The sequence below is a fragment of the Cydia amplana genome, chromosome Z (genome assembly GCF_948474715.1).
Source record: "Cydia amplana chromosome Z, ilCydAmpl1.1, whole genome shotgun sequence".
NCBI lineage: Eukaryota > Metazoa > Arthropoda > Insecta > Lepidoptera > Tortricidae > Cydia > Cydia amplana.
This window is the reverse complement of record NC_086096.1, coordinates 35,055,916-35,078,723: the sequence shown is the minus strand read 5'-3', so window position 1 is coordinate 35,078,723 and position 22,808 is coordinate 35,055,916. Positions and strand designations below refer to the sequence as shown.

The window sequence follows — 22,808 nt, the reverse complement described above, 5'->3', positions numbered from 1 at the left end:
AAGAGCAATTATAAGATTTCAATTTGCGACTGGACTATAAAATATGAAGTGTAAATTGCTCAATTATAGCACTTACAAATGCATTTATTCATTTATACCTTTATACCTTTAGGTACCTGAAGAAAGTAAAATTGCTTTAATATTGAACCTCAGAAAGATAAATCTGTAATATTTTGCTAATACCGAACGACGTGTCACATCGCCTTCTCCGGAACCCACGAATCACTTTGCAGAAACCAATGAAAGACCTGATAAAAGAACCTACCTGGGGACGTTTATCGCAGACTTCTAAATCCAGCCGGCAGTGTCCGCACGTTTCTGACGGCCGAGTACCTACTCTCCACTGACTGACACTGCCGGCTGGATTTGGTTGGATCACGTACCTACGTGATGCGGGTGGATCAAGTGCACACCCCGTATACTTCACAAGCTACATGAGTCCCGCTCACGTCGGGTTGCTGTGTGCTGTTGCGATCGTCACGCATTTAGCCAACGGGGGAAGATAATTTCAAAATGTTAGCTTACCTTAAGTAATTTTTCTTCTGCAGTAATTTCATTTGGGTAATTTGGGTGTATTTAGTCAATTATTAAGCCTCAAATAACGTTGAATTGCTTTTCATTTAATCGGTAATATTCCCTGAATCGCAACGACAATTCAATATCAGATTTTATTGGTAGCTGTCTTCGACTGCCTCTGACTCCCGTAGAAAAGCAATCTGGTCTTCTTTTTCGTTAGCATGTAGCATTATTGTAACTTGCTTTTTCTTGTAAAATATACGAAAGTAAATTAATATTTTTATTTATACGTCTGACACTGACATTGACAAGCAACTAACGAACGCTGCTGCGACTGCACGACGCAACAGCAGCAGTCGCCGCCGCTATCGCCGCTGCAGTAATGTCGCACCAGTAACGCCGCAGCGGTAGTGCAGCTGCAGTTGGACGTGTTGGCTTCGGCTCCGCGCTCGCCTCCCAAATGTCCGGAACATTGTTCCGTGATGGGTAAAGAAGTAATAATGATGTGATGGAAATAGGCTAAGAAGAAGAAATATTAGTTCCAATTTACCGTGGGGTGTGCGACTGTGCGTTCGTTTTTACGGCGCGCGTAATTCGCTGCGACAGCGCTATTCTCGGCGCGCGTACATTGCCGCTGTTTGTTTCATTATTTCAATATTCTAGTCATACTAACAAGTAGAGTGTGTGCGGAAAGAGAAGAGTCGTAGAATGTATTGGGTCCCATACATTTCACGACTCTTCTCTTTCCGCACACACTCTAGGTGCCTATAAATTCGAAGCAGGACAAAACATTTTATAGTCAAGCTAGCAAGTTCTGTCATAAACAAAAGATAATGCGCCCTAAGTACTTGTACCTATGTACACTGGCAATAAAGTTCCTAGTCTGGCAAGATTGAAATTGAGATTGAGATATTTATTCATAAAATCATAAATAATTTTACACGTCACAAAGCTATACGGGGTGGCCCATTTAGATTGGTCAGTATCACAGACATACAATTCCCGCTCGCGCTTGACAGACAGCTTAAGTGTGCGAAAGGGAAGCCATCACGTATATGAACATCCCATGAGTGCGAAAAAGTCAGACTACCAATGAGAAAACGTAACCACTTTTGACTTTGGCGACGGCCGCGGACGGCCAAGAGCGTATCACGGTAATTTTCTAATTGAAAAATATACACGGATTAGGACGAAAAGTATTAAATAAAGTAATTCAGTGAAGATGGTGTCTTGTAGTGTGCCGGATTTCAGTATTACAGTGCCAAATAATCCAAGCAAATACTCATTTCAGAGGATTTATGATATTCCGAGCGAAATTTTCATAACGATATTTTGTCAAATTAACAGCGTAAAAGGTGTAAGAAGCCGGTTTATAAAGTTCATTATAAGTTTTTCTTCCTGTGTATGCTAATATTTTATCATATTAGTCTATAATTTAAAATATTTTGTGTAAAAACATAACCTGTTACTTTACGCTAGGGCTTGACAAAATGTTCATATGACAGTATCGATAACTTGTCGGTATATTAATAGCTATGTAATTATTTCTTCACAAGACATCATTAAGATATTAGCTTTTATAACCGACTTCAAATAATAACGCATGTTATACCTTTTTGAAGGTGCTCATGTTTAGCGGTAAATTTAAACTTCACTTTCCAACACAGTAAGAGTTACATTAAGATAAGTCTGCAACGATTTTGATAGCACACGCAGTGCAAGTGTTATTTATACGTCATAATGTCGTAGAATTGTAACGTTTCAAATAACACATTTGAAAAAGTAGTCGATAAAGCAATCAAACATCGACGGATTATTAATATGTTGTAACATGACATCACTATTTTTGATCTCACATAGACAATTTACGCACACACTTGCATTTCATTTTTGGTCGCACTTTTGAAGATTGACAGTTGTTCTAGTCATATTAATTCTATGGTCAGTATGGGAAAATCTGAAACTATAAGACATACGACGATCTCTTCTTAGGAACCATGTCATCGATTTTAATAACAAGAAAAACTGCATTCATACATTGCACGGGACGCAGCCATGCGGTAGAATGAGATAGCAATATCACTTGCTCCCTCTAACGCATAAATGCGTCCCTTGGAGTGGCCGACGTTGGCCCATCGTGTAGAGGAGCCAATAAACACACAGTACGTACATCACCTGATAATGATTTCTATTTATCACATCTAATTCAATAAAGTTTGGCAATGTACGGAGCATTGCAGTCAGTATCGTTCGCGAGTGACGGGACAGGCCGCGTAGCCAAGATGCCGATCGCTTACGCTCCGTAGCGATCGAAACGCAACTGTCACTGTCGCACTAATATGGAAGAGTGATAGAGAGACATAATGCTTTTCGTTGTCGAAGCGATAGCGATTGTAACCTTGGCTAGGCCGGCAGTTTGGCATAGCTAGTAACTACCGCGAGGTTCTACGAATAGATGCTACGCTACGCATGCTACGCGGCGTTGAAATAAAGGCGTTTCTGCCGTACAACTGTTGAAAAACTTAGTTTAAATATGGAATTATTATTTAAATAAATACGTTGATATCGTTTTAATAATGAATAGAAATTTAAATTTCGAACATCTCCGAAAAACAAAGGAATGCGATTTGATAAACCTCATTTCTAGTATCAGTTGAGTTGACATTTTATTGAGTGTGTGGTCGTAACATACGGTTCCTGGACCAATAAAATTCAATATGACGTGTCTGTACATCTCGACAAGAAATGTCTTGGTGTGAGAAAGATGGGCTGCGAATGATATCAATTTAAAGTTCGAATACAGCCTCAGGTTTTCGAAACGCGCCGTCTTTTATGCCTACGGTCCGTCTGTCGCATTGAATGACATTGATGGAATGCTCACACTCATCATCATTTTCACTCAGTAATTACAGTAGTTGGACACTTTATGATAATTCGAGCAAAACATTTCGAAAACAAATGAAAACGACGGAAACCAGAAGCAGACCAGTTTTTACGCACCATTGACTTGCATCTAATTTAAAGACACTCGTAAAAATCAATTTCCACATCCGCGCTAGAAAAACATAAACTTTTCAGAACCAATCACATAACAACTTAATTTAAATTAACTGTTCAGCACCCATAAATAATAGACGTTGACGCGTCAATTATTACTCCAAATCGCTTCCCGCTCAAAATTAAAAAAAACATGGGCGGGTCTATTGCAAGCCACGCCTTGAAATTTAAACCGATTTCGAAATAAGCATGGCGCGCGGCGGCGTTCTAAAACCAATTTAAATTAAGAAGTCAATACGGTTGGTTCTCCGATTACTGAACGAAAATTAGAAGTGTTTAATAATGGGGCTTATTGCTTTGACTTAAGGTGTAAGTGGTTTTCGAATGGTGCTTGTGGGAGTGTACAGGTTGACGTTCGCGGGATATTTTTTCTCCCGCACATGTTTTGGCTTGGGCGTCCAACGCTAACAGCCAGAACGGAGCAAGGACTCAATTAGTTCACACATTTAGAAAGTTAGAATAATTAAATTATTTAAAGTAATTCGATAAGCTAGTGGATTAATAACTATTTGCGAGTTGGAGCGGTGGAGTAAATTTAACTAGAGTTGACAGTGCGCGTTCAAGATACTGAACTTCTTGGCTAGATTTATTTAAATTTGTGATTTTCGACGTGATTGAAATGGACCAGAACAAAGGTGGGTGTTTAATTTGACATAATTTTTATTTATTCATTGTATTGTGATAATACGATTACATTTTGAGCGTCTGTTTCCTTTTATAATTGTTTTTTGTTTAAATTATGTTATACGATTTCTTTTTCGTCTAATATTATATCGGATATATATAATGTTGATTGTTAGGTAACTTATTGTAATTTTTTATCCGCCTCACTGGACTATAATATACCTACATATGTATAAAAACGGTAAATTATTTTAAAAATAAAGTGGACAGGTATAATAGTATTTTGTCATGTGTCCACGTACTTATCTACGTTAGTTACCGTTAACCCGTGGAGCGCCCTACCAAGACATCGTAACTCCATACTATTCTTGGTTCTGGGCGCTCCACGGGTTAAATAAATACAAAGGTGAAAGGACTCTAAAAAATCGGATTTTTAGGATCGATTTACAAATACTAGGGTCATTTGCGCTAGTTTTAGTAGCTCTTTTCGTCCACCTGACGGAGTAGCAGCTATATATTTTATTTTTAACTCGCTACTTGCAAAATATCGTTTTTATGTAGATAGATCTATGGTTTAATTAGATTATTTTAGGAGATTGCAGTTAGTCAAAATTTGTGCGGCTAGGTAGGCTTGTATTTAAATTCCGTCAAGTGGTAGAAAAGTAGAGCTTTCCGGAAACTAGCACATTGAAGTTCGTGTTTTATTTACCTATTTAGATACCTAAATATTATCATGATTCATTTTACTTTGTGTTATGTACCTATTCTCATTTTTATAAAAATTGCTTAGCTGCTTTGCGAATTATTCTATTTTTATTTACTTAGTAATTTATTTACCTACGGCGGAAATTTCTAGTTTGATTTATTTTATACGCCCGCAACGCTCAGGTTTCCACAATTTAAATCTTGGAATAATTTTAATACTTTTTAATCAATAAACAGATCATTTACTATAATATTTTAATACATCGCAACTAGCAACTCTGGCCGCGGTTTTTGCGGTTTGTTTTAGGGTTCCGTAGCCAAATGGCAAAAAACGGAACCCTTATAGATTCGTCATGTCTGTCTGTCTGTCCGTCCGTCTGTCCGTCCGTATGTCACAGCTACTTTTTTCCGAAACTATAAGAACTATACTGTTGAAACTTGGTAAGTAGATGTATTCTGTGAACCGCATTAAGATTTTCACACAAAAATAGAAAAATAACAATAAATTTTGGGGGTTCCCCGGGTTCCCCATACTTAGAACTGAAACACGAAAAAATTTTTTTGACCAGCTATATTTAATAAATCGGATAGAAATATAAAAAGTAGGTGAGTTGACCGTGACGTCACGATGTAATGTTTCATAATGGTTTCATATAAATTCCATATTAGCAAATCGTTTTGACAGTTCTAAAAAAGATACTGATTTGACTAGTAGGAAAATACCCTATTTGGCATTTATCCCTTTTCTTGGCAAAATATAAAATAAAGATACTTAGAGAAAAAATGTTCTTAGAAAAAAATACAAAAAGGGGGCGTAACATTGTAGGTATTTTGTAAGATAATAAATATTGCCATGAAATTGGTTATACCGAGCAAAATATGTATACTACACACAAGATGATTAGTTTGATAATTGAAAACATACTTGTCTTACAATTCGGATAAAAAGTATCAAAAATACAAACAAAAAAATATTGATTTCATAGGTTCCGTCTCAATTCTTCATAGAAAATTGCTGTTTTTTTTTTTGCTTTTACCCGGTTCATTCGCCAATTTCTACAAATTTTTGAGTAACGAAATCGAGCGCTCGCCCCGCTTGCCAGGGTATAATTTATAAAAAATACAATCTTTATTTAAACATTTTGTAAGTATACTATTAAGGTTTCGTATCTCAAACGGGAAAAACGTAGCCCTTATAGGATCACTCTTGTGTCCGCCTGTCACAACCAATTTGCTCTGAAACTACTGGACCGATTTAGCTGATATTTTGTAATTTGGTGACCCAAGGACGGACTAGTAACATTGAATAAATTAAAGTCGCCGGCCATTTTTGGAAAATAACTTAAGGAAAAAATATGTGATTACCGAACCCTAAAGCCGCGAGACTGACTGGCACTTGACCGGTTTTTAAACATTCATACGGTGTAGATTATCTGGGTTCCGTAAGTACCTCAATAGAAAAAAAAAACGGAATCCTTATAGGATCACTGTGTTGTCCGTCTGTCTGTCGGTCTTATCCCAGGAACGCGTATATCAAGTTGAAATTAAAACCAAACAAACTTCAAACTTCTAAGTTATTACGTTATATAAAGATATACTTACGGCCGTTTATGTCGCAAAAAATAGTATGCAGTTGCAGCTGCGATACCTTCATACTCGTACGCGCCCCAGCCGCCGCGGCCCGGCGGGTTGGTCAACGACACGTTCTCGTAACTCATGAGGCCCTGGTACTTGCTCCGAACTAAATTCAATTTCTAGAGAGTTCTTTTCTCGATTTTGGCCACCGTAGCCTATGGAGACTAACGCAACGCTAAGTGGTTTTCGTAGTCTATGGATGTTGCTGTATTAAGGGTGTCACATGCGCGTTTCTGACTTATGTCGCAATTGTTTCTACTATACAACCTAAGATAAATAATTAATTTGAGCTACATATATAGTTTTGTTTCACCCTCTTGACGGCGGCGAGCTTGTAGGTGATTGGTCAATTTCATTATACTAAACCGTTTTGAAATGAATATTATAGTTGAGTTGGGAGCCCATATATTAAAAGTACCCAATTGCAGTTTGGTATACGAAATCTTAATTCAAGAATTACAGTCGACGAGTATAAAAACTATTTTTTCTACTCGTCGACTGCAATGCTTGAATTAAGACTTCGTATACCAAAGTGAAATCGCATACTTTTTTCACTATGGGACCCCAACTCAACTATAATATTCATTTCGATACAGTTTAGTCAACTATAATGAAATTGACCAATCGAAAGCGCGCAGCAAGTACCAGGGCCTCATGAGTTACGAGAAGGTGTCGTTATAGCTCTAAGAATGAAACCATTGCACTTGTTTAAAAATGACCTGAATAATTTATTAATTTCTAAGTGCTATTATTCGTTGCCAGAGTTTCTTGGTGACACTTTAAATTAGCTTGTAAGTAATTGGTGAATGGAAGTATTGTATATATGCATGACTTTTTTGACATAAAAATATGAATAGATTTTAATAAATAATTATGAATTTATAATACGCGCAATTATGATTAAGTTATTGTATAATTGATTAATTTCTTTAGTTAAGTATATTTGCTTGTAATAATGTAATTTAATTGGTATGTGTATACCTAATTTCAAATTTGTATGCCGGCCGGCGAAACATAGCGTTCTCAAATACTTTTTGTACCTATCCAACACTGTTACCTATGTTTACAAATAAATAATTTGTCTTGTCTTGTCTTGTCTTGTCTTGTTGACTAACCGGCCAGGGGCGCGGGGCGCGGGGGCCGGGTCGCGTACGAGTATGAAGGTATCGCGGCTGCTCGCGCATCTTAGCTGTATACTTTTGGTTTTTTTACCTACATATAATATGATTCTTCTACTAGTTTTAAGTTTTTTTTTGTTGACTCATAGAAAAAGTATTGTATACAATAGTGATATAATCAAGCTTTTCAATCACGTACCTTACTTAGGCAACTCAGCAAGCTTCGTTGCCTTAACACGGTACTCGACTGAAAAGCTCTCCATTATATCACGATTGTATAAAATACTATATACATAATTATTATTGTATGGGTGACCAAATCTTATAGTGAGTATGTAGGTACCTACAAATTTGTACGGGACCCTCGGTGGGCGAGTCCGACTCGCACTTGACCGGTTTTTTTAACAAACTGCATGACTTTTGACTGCACGAAAACTTATTAAGTTTTCACTTTTATAACTTTTATCTTAATATTTTCTTACCGCGTAATTATTGTAGACGTAAGTATATAAGTGGTCTTAATTTCAACTCGATACCTCGCGTTCCCGAGATAAAGGGTCTTGACAGACAGACAGACAGACGGACGGACAACAAAATGATCCTATAAGTAATCCGCTTTTCCTTCTGAGGTACGGAACCCTAAAAAATATAAAACTGAAAACTAGGCACAAAGTAACAGCACTATTGGGGCATTATCTATGAAAAGGGACCTTATTGTCGATGGCGCTTACGCCGCACGGCATTGTATTTATATCGGAGCATCGTTAATAATGGCGTAAGCGCCATCGACAATACGGTCCCTTTTCATAGATAACGTCACAACTAATCTCTCTCCTTCCTCAGCATTATTAATCCCATCTGATTCTGGGGTCTGCTTTTCTGGTTTTTAGGGTTCCGTACCCAAAGGGTAAAAACGGGACCCTATTACTAAGACTCCGCTGTCCTTCCGTCCGTCCGTCCGTCTGTCACCACGCTGTATCTCACGAACCGTGATAGCTAGACAGTTGAAATTTTCACAGATGATGTATTTCTGTTGCCGCTATAACAACAAATACTAAAAACAGAATAAAATAAAGACTTAAGTGGGGCTCCCATAAAACAAACGTGATTTTTGACCGAAGTTAAGCAACGTCGGGCGGGGTCAGTACTTGGATGGGTGACCGATTTTTTGCTTGTTTTGCTCTATTTTTTGTTGATGGTGCGGAACCCTCCGTGCGCGAGTCCGACTCGCACTTGGCCGGTTTTTTCTCTCCACTAGGCGCGATCGGACGTGCGTGTCGTCTACTGAAATGTCGCAGGCCCTCATGTCTTTTGCTATGGTGTCTGCCCATCTCATCTGGTAAAAGCACAATTAAAATGAAGGTTGGAAAATTATAAGAAAAACCAAGTCGTAAACTATACAAAGTATTAAAAGTAATTATAACGAAATGTTTCTACGATTTCAAGCCTTAGTATTTTTTTTTTTAATTTTGGTTGCGTAACAATTACGTAAACCTAGAAAAGTTGCCAACAAAAAGACTCCGATGTCTTTGTGAAGTAAAACTTTACATTTGATAGGCTTCTTACTTTTATTATCATTTGAACAAGTTATTTAAATTATTCTCAGACTAAAAGTTAAAGTTACGTAGTTACCCGACGGATTATAGTAAATTATACAAGAAATGGGGCAATTATGCCCGAGTTATATAATTTTTTTTAAATTTATTGCTAATAAACAAAAAACACATAACTATTACAAAACTTCGCCAAACTGCGAAACAGTTTGTTGGCGAAATGTATGCTTAATACTATGCTAAATTTATAATGCACAATGAAAACGGGTCTCCCTGTATGGATATTCATATGACCCATCTTAACTGCTCCAGAGTGCATAATAATTAAGTACTAAAAATAAATATGACTAACTTGCATTAGCGTAAGAGCGGTTTCGCACTACGTCCGATCCAAATCCGATCCGAACACGTGAAATTATGGGTCTAGAAAACTCGGACCGAATTCGGATGTTCGCTTACGCACTTGTCCTATCCGAACCCGTTAAAATATGTCTAACTCGGACCGAATTCGGATATTCGCTTACGCACTAGTCCTATCCGAACCCGTTGGTTGTATATTAGTGGCTCCCTGCCGCTTCACGTCACCCAGCCGCATACCCCGCCCGCCTAGGGTTGCCAGATCGAAAGGCGCTAATATCGGGAAAAAATATCAATTTGTCGGGATTTTGGGCCTTAAGTCGGGAAAATGAACCATTCAAATTAAATTAATTGTATTAAAAACAACGATATTTTACATTATTGGCACTACGTCAGCTGCTCTGCCCAATCTCACCACGCGCGCCCCGCGCGCGCGCTGACGGGATCGACGCGGGTCGCTGGTTCGCTCGACGACAGTTCAGAACTTGATATTATTGTTTTATAACGTGTTGCTGTTTTTCGGGACCATTTTCACTTTGTCGGGAATCGGGAACACATGCAAAAAATCGGGAGAATCCCGCCGAATCCCGACCATCTGGCAACCCTACGCCCGCCCCACTGCCCCTCTGCTCGTACGCAGCTCGGCTTTAACTCGGACGCAGTTCGCGAGCGTTCATACAAATAATACTAAGGCTACTTTCGGTCCGTCAAAAATCTTCTCCGGAATGGAGATTCTAGAATGACGGAAAGAAATCGGATGACGGATATCGGATGTAGTGCGTAACTTACCATAGAAATAGTTCTACGGCTACAACGGATCATATTTTCACGGGTTCGGATCGGATTCGGATCGGACGTAGTGCGAAACCGCCCTAACTATTTAATAACAAACTTCTACTCGCTTCGATTACGTGGAAAATATACGGAAATATCCAAAATTTCAGGTTATCTAGGTTGGATGGTTAGATGAGAGACCGAAAATCAACCAATAGCATTGTGTATACTATACGTAATCCAGCGGAGCGGAGAAGAGCTGTGGAACCACTGCTATTGGTTGAGTCCCGCGTCTTAGTGGAAAGGCAGCCTAAACTACATTTTCATCGTGAAATATATTTGCAAAAACGCACGGATCGCTCAGAACACAAACAGTATAGTGTTCGTATGCGCACACGCACCGCCGCTGCTCTGAAGTATCGGTTACACACGTGGTATCGCTTTTACGGTGGCTGCGCCCGACAGGCGCGGATTCCGATTACTAAATATCATACCGACATGATACTTGTATCGTTCATCGCACGTATAATAGGTATCGTTTATTCCACGTTTGTAATTCGAAGTTCAAAGACGTATTCTTTAACCCGAAGCTAAACAATTTCATTTCCAATCTCGTCGCCCTGGGTGTACCTACCTAACACGCACATCTCCCGAGATATTCAAATAAGGCGCCCTATCTTTGTGTTTCTTTGGCGCTAGAAACCACCTTTTCGGTGCTCGCACATACCCAGCGATTGATTTCGTGTTTGTATCAGAAATTTATAATTTGAATATGCCTCCATCTGGAGGCACAGATAGATATCAGAATAAGGGCGGTTACACACGTGAGGGTTGGGGCTTTATACACGTAACATGTGATGTTCACAGAACTTCATTTTTACTCATTTTATGAAGGGAGGGGAATTTTTTCGAGTCCTTGAGTAAATATGTCGTAGCATTTTCTATCATCGATCATTATTATGATGACTCACGTTAGACCGGGCCGGGACGGGCCGGCGTTTTCGGCGCCTCGTTTTCTATGGAAAGCACCACGTGATCACCGATTAGCCGTCATAGAAAATGACATGTCGGACGCCACGGTACGGGCCCGGCTCGGTCCAGCGTGAGTCATCCTTAACAAGCCAAAGTTCCAAAAATCTATTTACACGCTTCCAAGACACTGACAATAAGGTCGTGCAAAATATATTTTTGGAACATGTACTGAGAGCTGCGTCTATATATTCCGTCGTTGGCCTTGTGTGATTACTTCTAGCTAGTTCTAAAATTTCCGTTTTTTTGTCAGCAGACACCCCACGTCAGGATGGGGCAAAGTTGTATGAGTACAAACCAGCGCAGAACTACACAAACTCCAACATTACCTACCCGGATAGCAGCCACAACCTGTTCCAAATGATCAAGTGCCACGAGGACAGCTTACTGCGCTTGCATCACTTGACAGGTAATAATAAAACTTCATGCTGTGGTGTGGTGGTGCTTCAAACTTCAGTCTATATTTGAAGAATTCAACGCTTTCTTTCGAGGCAGTGCTGTTAAAAAACTTCCGTGTCTTTTAAGTCCAGCGGTGGCAGCATGATTCCATCTTTATCCTGTTAGTATGCCTGTCATTTTCGTACTTATGTAAGTACAAGTATGTACTTGTAAGAACATGACAGGAATAACGGTGAAAGGTGATAAAAATGCGACCGTGCTACGGCCGCTGAGTCGTTTTGTTGAGTTTAGAATGTACAAGATAGCCTGTCAATTGTCCAAAGTGGGACCAAAATTGGAATTCTTGTCAAGTGTCATTCGAAGTATGTATTGAATTCAGAAACAATACAAGGTATTTGATTGTTTTTATGTCATGATTTCGTAAATTGTTCGCATTTGTTCTTACAAACTCTTGTATATTCCAAGATATAGTTACCCACCGTATCTCCTGAACAGCTATTCGTGTTTTCCAGTCCGTAGGTACGTATATACGTACGTTTTCGTACACTCAAGCGGCTTCTAGTCACACACTCATGTCCATACCATTGAACTATTATTATTACTAACGTATAGAACCGGCACAGAAAACCAGTATTTTGCGCCATAAGTTGATGCTGTTTTGACATCAAACCATAGAAGCGGAGCGTGAGTCTCGCGACCTAGACGCGTAAGCGCCATGAATATTACAGCGCTTACGACGTTTTGGTCGCGTGGTACAGTCGACGTCAAAGATATATTTACAATAGGGATGTTGACATGAATCGCGAATATATAGCATGTTATGTTTTTACCATAGCAGGGAATATTAGAACGCGGAAAATCATATTTTGCAAGTGTAAATATGCGTAATAAATTAATTAAAAATAATCAAAAGTATTTAAAATAATGCCCAGTATCACGTGACTACAAACGCCATTCGGAGCGCGTGACGTAATCACAGTGGAATCACCAAAGACAAGTTATAAAACCTGCCTAAGTGTCTACAGATTATCGTACCGAAACGCGATCTTGGTGCGGTGCGGCGCACGAATCGATAGTGTGTAAGGTGGTGCGTTAAGGACGCAGCTATAAGTTAGAGCGAGAAAGAAGGTCGCTGTCCGATGCGGTAGTGTGTTAAGGCTTTAAAAAAAATTTGTCTATTGCCATATAAAGAATTTAAAAAATGACTGACAGCAGTTTGTTTAAAACGCCGTTACGTCATCAAGGTCACGTGACAGTTTGGAGCGTTTAGGCGCGAAATTTAAACACGAAACTTATTATACATGTTTTTTTATTCAAAATTAATGAATATATTTTTTTAATATTTTTTTCTGTAATTATTACGTGTCTATCTACAAAATGAAACCAGTTCCAAAAAATTGTCAACATCCCTATTGAAAGTTACAAAAAAATCTTTACATTAAAATAAGTTGCCATGTAATGTGACAAGTACTTGTTTACCTGATATATTACAGTTTTATATTTTCACACAATGTGCCCAAAATATGTTTACACTATTTAATCCATGTAGTTTGCCCCTTTTTCTGACGTATGTTCATTTACATGACAAGTTACAGAATAATATTTACTCTTAATGTACCAAATTAAATTGCATGTAAAGATCTAATGTAATATTTACAATCAACCATACATAAACAGTTTTATACCTCCTGCTAAATAAATATCTTTACAAACATTTGAAAGCTGCATTCTAATTTCAAATAATGACAATCGTCGAAAAGAGTACCATACTGTCAAATGGTCTGTTTGTCTCTTGGAGGATACAACTAAACGGAGTAGCCATTAACAGGCTTTCCCCTCTGTCGAAAATAGGCGGCCAACGGTCATACACAATGTATGGACTGACGTTCATCTGACATGGCTATTTTTACGTTACGCATACATTTGACGTTCCCCTCCCCCGCAAAAATCGGCAGACTGTTTTGTACAGAAAATTACAGACATGGCGTCTCCGTTTGATTATATCCTCCAAGGTTTGTCTCGTTCGTTTAGATGACGTCAATGCTATGTCGAGTATGCTCGGAATAATAAACCAATAGGAACCGCCATTAACAGGCGTTCCCCTCTGCCAATAGTCGGCGGCCGCTGGTCAAGGAGGTTATATAAAACTAGTTGCCATACGTCATACGCCATTCAGCAAACGTCAGTCTAAGCGGAATGTTAGGAGCAGAAAATGCCGAATTGTAGCGTTTTCTCCTGTAAAAACCGATCGGACACATCTAGCGTACTTAAAGAACACGTTTCTTTTCATATGTAAGTACTATTACATGTAAATATTATCAAATAGTGCACTAATTCAGGAAAAAACTAAAAAACATTGTCAATCTGAAAGTGATACCACTTCATGGTACTAGATCTAATTTAGGGTAATATTTAAAGAAGACTTTCTAAATATTCATTAGGTATACCTAACTTCTAATTTGCGTTGCTTATTATTATATAATTTATATAACACATTATTTTTATATAACACCTTATTTTTATATCAACATAACCCATTCAATGAAATAAATAGTATAAATCATAAATAACGTGATATTACCGATATGGAGTCATTGTGCTAGTTTCCGTCCATGCTCTAGTCTCTAGTTTTCGTCCACATGACAGATTAGCAAATAACATATTTGATATTTAATTTGCTACTTGCCAAATACATTTTTTATGTAGATAGATATATTGTCTCGACATTAAGGATTGCATTAAGTCCAAATTTGTGCAGCAATGTACATTTATATTCAATTTCGTCAAGTGGACGAAAACTAGAGCTGGGCGAAAACTAACGCACCTACCCTACTACTGTTTGAAAATTCATTTTTCTCTTAGTTTCTATCGTATATTTTTTATTTGACATGTCCAATATTTGTATTGTATTTTATTTATTTTAAGGTATTTACTGCCGTCATTTTCCATAAATAGGCACTTTTAATTTATTACTCTGGTATCACTCTACCATAGTTAGCGATGGGACACCATAAAAACCAATATCGATAAAATCTATATGAACATTATAAATATATTGTTATTTTGATTTATTTATTTTAGATTTCCAAAAGATGCAATAAATTTTAAACATAAGTAGTTTTCAGCTTATCAAGCCATCGAAAACCTAAAAATATTGCAATATCAGTCACGTTTTAAAGATCTTAGAACTGCATAAGTAAGTTTGTAATTCCATATAAATATATGCTATTACAAAGTTACTGTTGCAGTTCCTACAAATAGTAGGTAAAGGTAAGTACACCACGATGTATGTACGATGTGAGTATGAATAAAGATGTGTTTAGTTATGATATGTGTATACATAGTATGGGTATGAGTACCCGAAAAGAAGGACTGTCTACAAAAAGAGATGAGATCCCATCAAAAACATTACATGTAAAAAGGTGCAAGTCTCGCAACGCTTTTATTACAAAAAGTTCTGAGATGTAACGTGAAACCAAGTCGGTTATTTTAATCAGTGCCAGGGGGTGTTAAAACCGTATCAATAAGATATCTTTAATTTGTAATACATATAATGACTTGGCAATCGCACGTAATGCTTTACTCGTACCGTACTCGTAAATATGTGTAATGCTCAAACTTCAATTAGTGCTAGCGTTATGTTCAATTAGAATTATTTTTAATAGGTGTCGATGATCCTTATGTCATTATGCAGCCGTGCGATAGCCAAGTCATTATACGTATTACAAATTAAAGATATCTTATTGATACGGTTTTAACACCCCCTGGCACTGATTAAAATAAACGACTTGTTTTCACATTAGCATTACATCTCAAAACTTTTTTGTAGTAGAAGCGTTGCGAGACTTGCACCTTTTTACATGTAATGTTTTTGATGGTTATAATTATTGACTAAAACAGACAGTTAACATTCAGTCAATAAAATATCGACAATATTATCGACAAGGCCCTCGCACTTCTACGTTTACTTAGAACTGACATCATGTCGTTCACGGACAGTGTTGTCTGTGTTTGTTCTTGTATTTGTGTGAATATAGTTTATGCTAGTGTTTGATAATTTTGTTGTGTGCGTGTGTAGCGACGCATGCAAAAAATGCATTAGTGTTTACATTATTTGTGTGCGTTCCTCGCCCCCCGCGCCGAAAACGGCAGAATTTTTCACATAGAAATTAGTGCGTGTCACCACTCCATATGATTATTCCTCCGAGCGAGTATGTAATTCCGATGTTTACATTTAAACCATTTTCAGTATTTTTGATTTTCAGGGTTTCGTACCCAAAGGTTATAAAATCGACCCAATTACTAAACCTCTACTGTCTGTTCGTCTGTCTGTCTGTCACCAGACTGCATCTATCTCACAAATAGTTAAAACTTTCAGACGATGTATTTCTGTGCCGTTAAGTTTAATAACAAATACTAAAATCAGAATAAAATAAATATTTAAGTGGAGCTCCCATACAACAAACGTGATTTTTTGCCAATTGTACAGAACCCTTAATGGACGAATCTGACTCGCCCTTGGCCGGTTATTTTGTAAATGCATAGATACTGAAGAATTATAAGTTAACCCTTTTCAGCGCCATGTCAAACCCAAAAGCTAATATGAATATTCTTAATATGAATTAATAAAAATAAGTAAGAAGGTAAAGAAAATTATAGCAAGGAGGTTTTATAAATAAAAAGTAGGCCAGAATGAAATAGGTGAATTATAAAGAAATTAGTAAATAAACAGGTGAATTGTGTAAATATGTTTTTGTAGCAGAATGCGTAAAACTTTTTATGCATCATGAAACGTAAAAACAGAAATGTTGCTCTTGACGTGTATCACGTTTGACACATTGGGTGTAAATATTATTCTGTAACTTGTCATGTAAATGAACATACGTCAGAAAAAGGGGCAAACTACATGGATTAAATAGTGTAAACATATTTTGGGCACATTGTGTGAAAATATAAAACTGTAATATATCACGTAAACAAGTACTTGTCACATTACATGGCAACTTATTTTAATGTAAAGATTTTTTTGCAACTTTCAATTGTAAATATATCTTTGACGTCGACTGTACAGGTTGCGATTGCGACAATTTCATTGTATGGCTTCTCTAAGACAGTAATAATAACTCAATGGTTCATAAAATCATAATACACGTGACGACTCCCATTTGCACACTTCAATTATCTTTCATTCATTCAAACCTTAAGCCCTTGCTACACGGTCGCCGACAAGCCCCTCAGACCGCGTGGCCTTGGTCTGGACGGACCGTGTAGACAGTTGTTTCCAACAAAATTTGACCAAAACTGACCAAGGACAGACCAAGGTCAGACGGTTAGAAGGCTTGTCGGCGACCGTGTAGCAAGGGCTTTAACACAACGCCTCCCACAGCAGCCGGCCGCCACAACACCTACGAGCAGAACTACCAAAACGAGCTCCCCTGGTACTCTAAACAGCAGTACATAAAGCCGGCCGAATACCTGGCTTACGAGGACACGCTTCGTAAAAAGTTCGACGAGAAAGAGAAGGAAGACGAGAAAGATAAGTTTGAGAGAAAGAAACCGAGGAGGAACAGAACCACGTTTTCGAGTCAGCAGCTTGCGGCGCTTGAGAAGGTGATTTAGCCAGAATATTCAGAATTATCGGGTTATTCCCGCTAGTTACCACCAAGTTGTTACCAGTGGTCTGGTAACCAAACCGAGTTGGTGGTAACTACTGGGAATTTTTTGCCCAGCTTTTGCCACTGGTAACTACTGGGAAAAATAATTCCCAGTCGTTACCACCAAAATTTTGTTAGAGTTAAATACTAATAAAAACAGTATAAATATTATTATATTATAGTAACAGCACCAGTCATGGGACATTTAAGAGGAAATTTGGAGTATTTGTGATATTTCCCTGATACCGGCAAAAGTTCTACCGCTTAGCGTGTTTAAAGATGAAAATCCTATCCATCTTTTATGTTTCAGGCGTGTTATATCAAAGATACTGCAATTAGTTTCCACATAATTTACAAATTAAAACTATGCCTTTTTTCTCCAGTCATGGACACCAAAGCTCCAGTAATGGTACCCCGGTAATGGACGTGGATCCAGTAATGGGCCCCCTATAATGGACATACCCTATCAGTATAAGATATTGGAACAGGGAATAAATTTTTGGCAAAAAACTAGTTATTAGTCATATTTGGTATAAGCTTTTATGTAAGAATGTATTTTTCTTTTCACAGCCAACTAATACTCATCAAGACAATTCTAACAAACCCAAACACAATAAGGTTGCGTTTATTACAGAGTTCCCATGGCCACCTCCTATCTCCATCATGAGATCAGGTCCATGTTATCATAATATTGCATTGTCATCCGATTTGCTTACGTATCCAAAATTTCAACTCAATCGGAAATCCGAAAGTGGCTCAAATTCAACTTCCAAGATTTGAACCACACTAACTAACAGGCATGTTAAATAAAATTTTGTAAAAACGATATTAATTTTTTCTACTCCCATTTGTCATTTAAAGGGTCGTGCACACACCTTTAAACCCCTCTCTTATAGTTGTCAAGACAAGTCTTTAGTCTATTCCCCAAAAAAGTATTTGTGCATACACGCAGTATCTTTTTGGCACTTTTACGATACTTCGTGTAATCACCACTTAAAAAATATTGTATGGAATACATTGTTGCCAACCTAATTTTAATTGTCATTTCTGCCAGATGAGTGAACCATAGACATGTTTTGGTCACATCATCATCATCATCATCAGTTTTCATCTTTATAGGGCTGTATCTCCTAAACCGTGCGTCGTAGCGCAAAAATAATCAAATTTTCGTTCCCCTTTGAATCCCGTAAGTAATATTTAAAAAACACGAAAAACAAAAAAAAAATATAAAAAAGAAAGAAAAATGTTTATGGGTTGTATCTCCTAAACCGTGCGTCGTAGCGCAAAAATAATAAAATGTTCATTCCTCTGTAAGAAACTCCTAATTAATATTAAAAAAAACACAAAAGAGAAATAAATAAAAAACAAAAAAATAAACTTTATAATGCTGTATCTCCTAAACCGTGCGTCGTAGCGCAAAAATAATAAAATGTTCATTCCTCTGTAAGAAACCCCTAATTAATATTATAAAAAAAATAAAAAAAAAACAAAACAAAACTTTATAATACTGTATCTCCTAAACCGTGCGTCGTAGCGCAAAAATAATCAAATTTTCGTTTCCCTTTGAAACCCCAAAGTAATATTTAAAAAAACACGAAAAACAAAACAAAATAAAAAAAAAGAAAGAAAAATGTTTATGGGTTGTATCTCCTAAACCGTGCGTCGTAGCGCAAAAATAATAAAATGTTCATTCCTCTGTAAGAAACTCCTAATTAATATTAAAAAAAACACAAAAGAGAAATAAATAAAAAACAAAAAAATAAACTTTATAATGCTGTATCTCCTAAACCGTGCGTCGTAGCGCAAAAATAATAAAATGTTCATTCCTCTGTAAGAAACCCCTAATTAATATTATAAAAAAAATAAAAAAAAAACAAAACAAAACTTTATAATACTGTATCTCCTAAACCGTGCGTCGTAGCGCAAAAATAATCAAATTTTCGTTTCCCTTTGAAACCCCAAAGTAATATTTAAAAAAACACGAAAAACAAAACAAAATAAAAAAAAAGAAAGAAAAATGTTTATGGGTTACATCTCCTAAACCGTGCGTCGTAGCGCAAAAATAATAAAATGTTCATTCCTCTGTAAGAAACCCCTAATTAATATTAAAAAAACAAAAAAAATATATATATATTTATAAGGCTGTATCTCCTAAACCGTGCGTCGTGGCGCAAAAATAATAAAATTTTCGTTCCCCTTAAGAATCCCACGCACTGAACAACCTATCACATTAGGACATTAAACAATCATCATCATCTATTCTTATTATTATTTCATTGCATTTCAAAGTAAGTGCTTGGTCGTAGAAAAAGTATTGTATGCAACGTTGTTTAACTGAGTCAAAAAATACTCGTGGCGTCTTTATTAACAATTTTCGGCTTCACGCCACTCGCCTTTTTTGACCCCTCTTAAACAACGGTTGCATAAAATACTATATCCGAAGTCCGAGAAGACTTCCTGACATAGTTCGTAACTACATTATACCTACTTCTGTATTATTTAAACATGAAATTACGCCATGGCAAGCATCATTATGTAAATTGTAAGTTATCCCATCATAGGAGGTATGCAGTTTTAGAGCTCCTATAATGGGATTGGGCAAAATACCATTATTTTTTATACATCTCTAGAGACACAAAATAGTGTGTTGTATACCTTATTTCATGGTAAATGCAATTAACAAAACACATTCTAGTTTACACCAAGTTATAATTAATTACAATTTAATATATGAACTCACCTCTCTTAGCGAAGTTGTTAAGAATTCTTACTAGTTATATTTTTCGGTGACACGACAACTTTTGGGTTGACGCCAATTTCTTAAAAAGTAACCGAAATTAATAAAAATTCAAACTTAAACAGCTCTATGACTCTTATTTATGGTAAAATATTGCCAGTGTTCATAAACTACTTTTAGATACTTATTTTAGAGGATTTGTGGTTTTATGTCTCATTACCGGTTCCACGTCCATTATAGGGTCCATTACATTATAGGTGGGAAAAAAAATCCCAGTAGTTACCACTGGTAACAACTTGGTGGTAATTAGTGGGAATATTGAGAATTATCGACATTGACGTGGTTTTTATTGCTTTTTATTTTTGGCGTTTCTATTAGTTTACGAATTAATTAGTCGCGGGTTTGTGTAGAAAACGTCAGCCAAAACTTACATAGGTACCTATAGCTTTACGGCTACCATCAGTTTGGCACTGACATAAACGCCGTCGAGAACGTAATTTACTTTCTATATATCTCGCTCGTACTCACATATTTGTGCAAACGAGATGTATAGAAAGTAAATTACGTTCTGGATAGCGTAAACGTCAGTTTTGACACTGTCATTGTCAGTGACTCATGGTACGGGCTCTTATGTCGCTTAAATATTATGCGGACAGATCTCCGATAAACACTTTAGTTAGTGCATGCCCCGATCTGATGAGGGCATAAATCCACAAGTACTAGCATAGAGAAAAAAATACATAGATACAGAAATATAGTAAGACAAGAGTGCTCACTCCATACATCAGTTAGACTATTAATTTCAGTGTCTACATCTAGCATCGAGTAGCGAAACTATCAGTACTGCTACTTGACAATAGATGTAGCACCGACCGGAAAGTCTTATCTGAACAGCATAAGAATAGTCTAACTGATGTATGGAGTGAGCACTCTCGTCTTACTATATTTCTCTATGGTACTAGTTAGTATGGACTCCAATATTATCGATATCATCGATACAAAGCAATTTCTAAATCATAATTATAACAAATGTGACTACTACTTAAATTAAGAGAGTCCGCTCTTTCATGACCTACTTTCAAACCGTTACCAGGGAATTCTTATATCCCTAGTTTTATACGCCGAATAGTTTTATCGGTCCGACATATCTGATGGACGCCGATGCACGTGTAAGGATAGCTAGGGAGCTATTAAAACTCATGGTGGTTTGTGACGCATTAAATTGCAGGTATTCGAAAAGACACATTATCCCGACGCGTTCGTGAGAGAAGACTTGGCAGCGAGGGTCAATCTTACAGAAGCCAGGGTTCAGGTTAGTAAAGGTTTTGTAAGATTTGACGCTTTTTTTTTTAGTTAAAGGAAAAATTAAAAAATTCACCGCTGCGGGCAAAACTTCAAATTGCGACCTTTTAGGACATTCAATTGATCTTAATCAACTAAGTTACCGAAGCTTAACAGAAGCATGCCAATTTTTCATTCCTTTCTTTTGTTTTCATGCCTTAGAGAGCAGCATAGTTGCGACGGATGTAGATAGTCTAATCATACGACTATATTTTGTTAATAATTGCATGGCTCCAAGTGGTTATTATAAAAATACTAATAAGGTCTTAATATTCATTACAAATTCCTCCTTATTTATATAACTTAAGATAGGTACCTTTATGTACGGTCGAGTTCACAAACATCTTTACAACCCAAACGTTCCATAAAAAATATATAATTACACGACCTTATTGTCAATGTCTTAGATGTGTGTAAATATTTTTGGAACGTTGGCTTGTAAAGATATTTGTGAAGTCGACTGTACACATTTTGCCATTCCCATTCCAAGTAACGATCCAATATAACATGTTACATTTGACAAACGTCCACGAATAACCCCATTTCTCCCACAGGTATGGTTCCAAAATCGTCGCGCCAAATTCCGCCGAAACGAGCGCTCAGCGCTCTCCGGCCGCACCCTGGTGTCCTCATCCGAGCCCGTCCCCGTCCCCATCGGCCAGCCCGACCGACCCGAGCTCAGAAACAAAGACTGGCTACACTTCCAACCCACCTTCAACGTGCCAATCGTCAACCCCGTGTACCAAAACGAGTACCTAATGATGCAGAATAATAGACAGTACGTGCAGAACTCGCAGCTCATGGGGTACAACGAGGGATACTCGTGCGGGCTGATGGGGTACACCGCGCCGCTGCAGTCGCACGCGCCGTACAACCTGAACCTGAGGCACCGCGATTTTTCTATTAATAATATTACTTTATAAGATGTTTCAGTAATAAATGTTTGTCTATATGTATTTATTGCGTTTTTGTTTACCGATAAATCATCGCTTTTCTGAAGTTCTAGTCGGACTATGGACACCCTGATATGAGGTTACACAACCGCACTGCTCGTTGTCGGCAGGGCCTCCTCACACCCTGGACCGTAAGCGTCGCGCGTTGTGTGAAAGCTCCGGCTGTAGAATGAAAATGTTTTGTTTTTGACATGTAAATTTAATAATCATAATCTTTAATAGAAAAAAACCGACTTCTCTAACTACTAGCCTAACCCACTTAACGGTGCTTATACTTTATTTGGTAATATGTATACATTTTATGGTAATCATAGTGGTTGATTTAGTTTAGGTATCATAGTGGTTTTCCGGGTCAA

General features: G+C 37.4%; 1 protein-coding gene across 1 annotated transcript; it reads left to right on the top strand.

Annotated features, from left to right (window-relative positions):
- The first annotated feature begins 11,398 nt into the window (after nucleotides 1-11,398).
- On the top strand, nucleotides 11,399-22,422 carry LOC134661665 (homeobox protein aristaless-like 4). The gene is made up of 5 exons (XM_063517817.1): nucleotides 11,399-11,441; nucleotides 11,622-11,777; nucleotides 17,154-17,377; nucleotides 21,387-21,470; nucleotides 22,054-22,422. The coding sequence occupies exons 1-5, from the start codon at nucleotides 11,399-11,401 to the stop codon at nucleotides 22,420-22,422; spliced, it is 876 nt and encodes a 291-aa protein (XP_063373887.1).
- The last annotated feature ends 386 nt before the right edge of the window (nucleotides 22,423-22,808 follow it).

Excerpts from the sequence above, each read along its gene's own strand:
- LOC134661665 (XM_063517817.1), top strand. The coding sequence starts at position 11,399 with ATGACATGTCGGACGCCACGGTACGGGCCCGGCTCGGTCCAGC. Across the intron at positions 17,378-21,386 it reads AGCTTGCGGCGCTTGAGAAG|GTATTCGAAAAGACACATTA; the intron begins GTGATTTAGCCA and ends ATTAAATTGCAG. Across the intron at positions 21,471-22,053 it reads TTACAGAAGCCAGGGTTCAG|GTATGGTTCCAAAATCGTCG; the intron begins GTTAGTAAAGGT and ends TTTCTCCCACAG.